General features: G+C 43.8%; 1 protein-coding gene across 1 annotated transcript in view; it reads right to left on the bottom strand.

The window, feature by feature from the left end:
• Positions 1-274: 274 nt before the first annotated feature.
• LOC113820052 (putative glucosylceramidase 4) overlaps positions 275-1,613 on the bottom strand; it is a 9,754-nt gene continuing 8,415 nt past the window's right edge. Inside the window, exons 11-12 of the mRNA XM_027372307.2 lie at positions 1,519-1,613; positions 275-1,116 (exon numbers count right to left, since the gene is read on the bottom strand). The exon at positions 1,519-1,613 is cut by the window's right edge and continues 81 nt beyond it. Coding sequence (XP_027228108.2) covers positions 963-1,116; positions 1,519-1,613 — 249 coding nt within the window. The 3' untranslated portion in view covers positions 275-962. The remainder of the gene's footprint in view (positions 1,117-1,518) is intronic.

The raw sequence follows: 1,613 nt of genomic DNA, 5'->3' as shown, positions 1-1,613 counted from the left end.
GATGATGCGAATGATAATTATAACAGTAATGATAATAATTGTAATAATGATAACATCAACTGCAATAATCATGATAATACTAATTATAATGATGAAGATGTTGATGACGATGAGGATGATAATAATGATAATCATGATAGTAGATTTAATGGTAATGGTAATAGTAATAATGATGATAATGATAATGACAATAACATTAATATGATGATGATATTTATGATAATGATATTAGAGGGAGAAGGCAGCGCCGAAGCGGAAAGAGAAAACAGGCAGATTACCGACAAACCGTTTGTATTTACGTAAATATTTTGCAGGATTCGTAAGCACAAAACAAAACAAAAACACTGGGTAATATGGAGTCACTTGCTTCGTTCACATCCTGCAACCTCCTCGGGAAGGATGAAACCATGTTGTTATGATTTGCAAAATTAAAGATATCCGGTATTGTGGGTATTACCATTATTATTACACTTCCTATGTGACCTGAATGAAATAAGAAGACTCTACAACCGACAGCTCGCGAACCAGTGACCTTGTCCCTCCCTTAAGACTCGCAGAAAAGGAGTCTTTCAGAGACAGAGGCTGCCACCGCCTGCTCTGCCTTCGTCCCCGGTCGTTCATGTCCGGGAAAAGGCGCAGGGGCAGCTTGACCCGATGCCCAGCCCTGAGGGTATTGGGTCACGTAGCGAGTGGGCGCTCTCTGCTAGCCCTTTGCCTCGATGGGGCGAAGGTCAGGTCACTTGCTGTCCTTCCGGGAACTGAAGAAACTGTTAGCTCTTCAATACGTGGCTTGGCGTCGCAGCAGAAGGACAGGCGGGAAGGCAGCTTGGCTTGGATCAGAGCCGCCATTTTGAATCGAACGAATCCGTTGTCTTTTACTTCCGTCATAATAAGAATGATAAATAATGGCAAGAGGGACAGTAACTACCTTGGTCGTGCTCACAACACCACCAATAAAACTCCTAAAAGACCCCGTTGTTTGTATCCGATTCCCCGTCGGCTTCGGGCGGGGCGAACAGGAGTGACGTAATTGCTTTGGCGGGGATGTCCACGTTGATGAAGTGTGTCCCGCCGCCCACGCCCACGCCCACGGCCACGACCTCCGCTGCGTCTCCGCTGTGGGAAAGAGGGCGTAAGCAGACAGGATTTTTTTTTTTTTTTTTTTTTTTTTGGGGGGGGGAATTTAGTGTTCTTTTTTCTGTTTATTCGAAGTGATCATTTTTTTATTTTGGGAGGGGAGGGGGGGGGGTTCTCTAAGGACCCTGCATGTTTTGTAGTTCTCAAGGGAGTATACTGCAGGGTTTTTAGAGTAGTGTGTATAGTGTGCTTGAGAAAACATACTAATAGACGTAATATGAAGGAAAAAAATATAAATAACAGAATGAACAAAAGACAATAGACATAAGACGTACAAGAACACGTAGACAACAAACCAAATCACAAATCACTTCACAGAAATATAAACAAGAACTACACAACGAAAAAAAAACAAGCCTCATCAAAAAATGAAAAGCTTACGAATTGAGAATGACGACCGCCGAGGTGTTGTCAGCAGGGTTGTGGAAGGCCGTCACGCTGACAGTGTCTGACGGGCTGCTGACGGAGGCGTAGAC

Source organism: Penaeus vannamei, chromosome 18, assembly GCF_042767895.1.
Source record: "Penaeus vannamei isolate JL-2024 chromosome 18, ASM4276789v1, whole genome shotgun sequence".
Classification (NCBI taxonomy): Eukaryota; Metazoa; Arthropoda; class Malacostraca; order Decapoda; family Penaeidae; genus Penaeus; species Penaeus vannamei.
The sequence above is the reverse complement of the archived record's forward strand: the minus strand, read 5'-3'. Positions and strand labels throughout refer to the sequence as shown.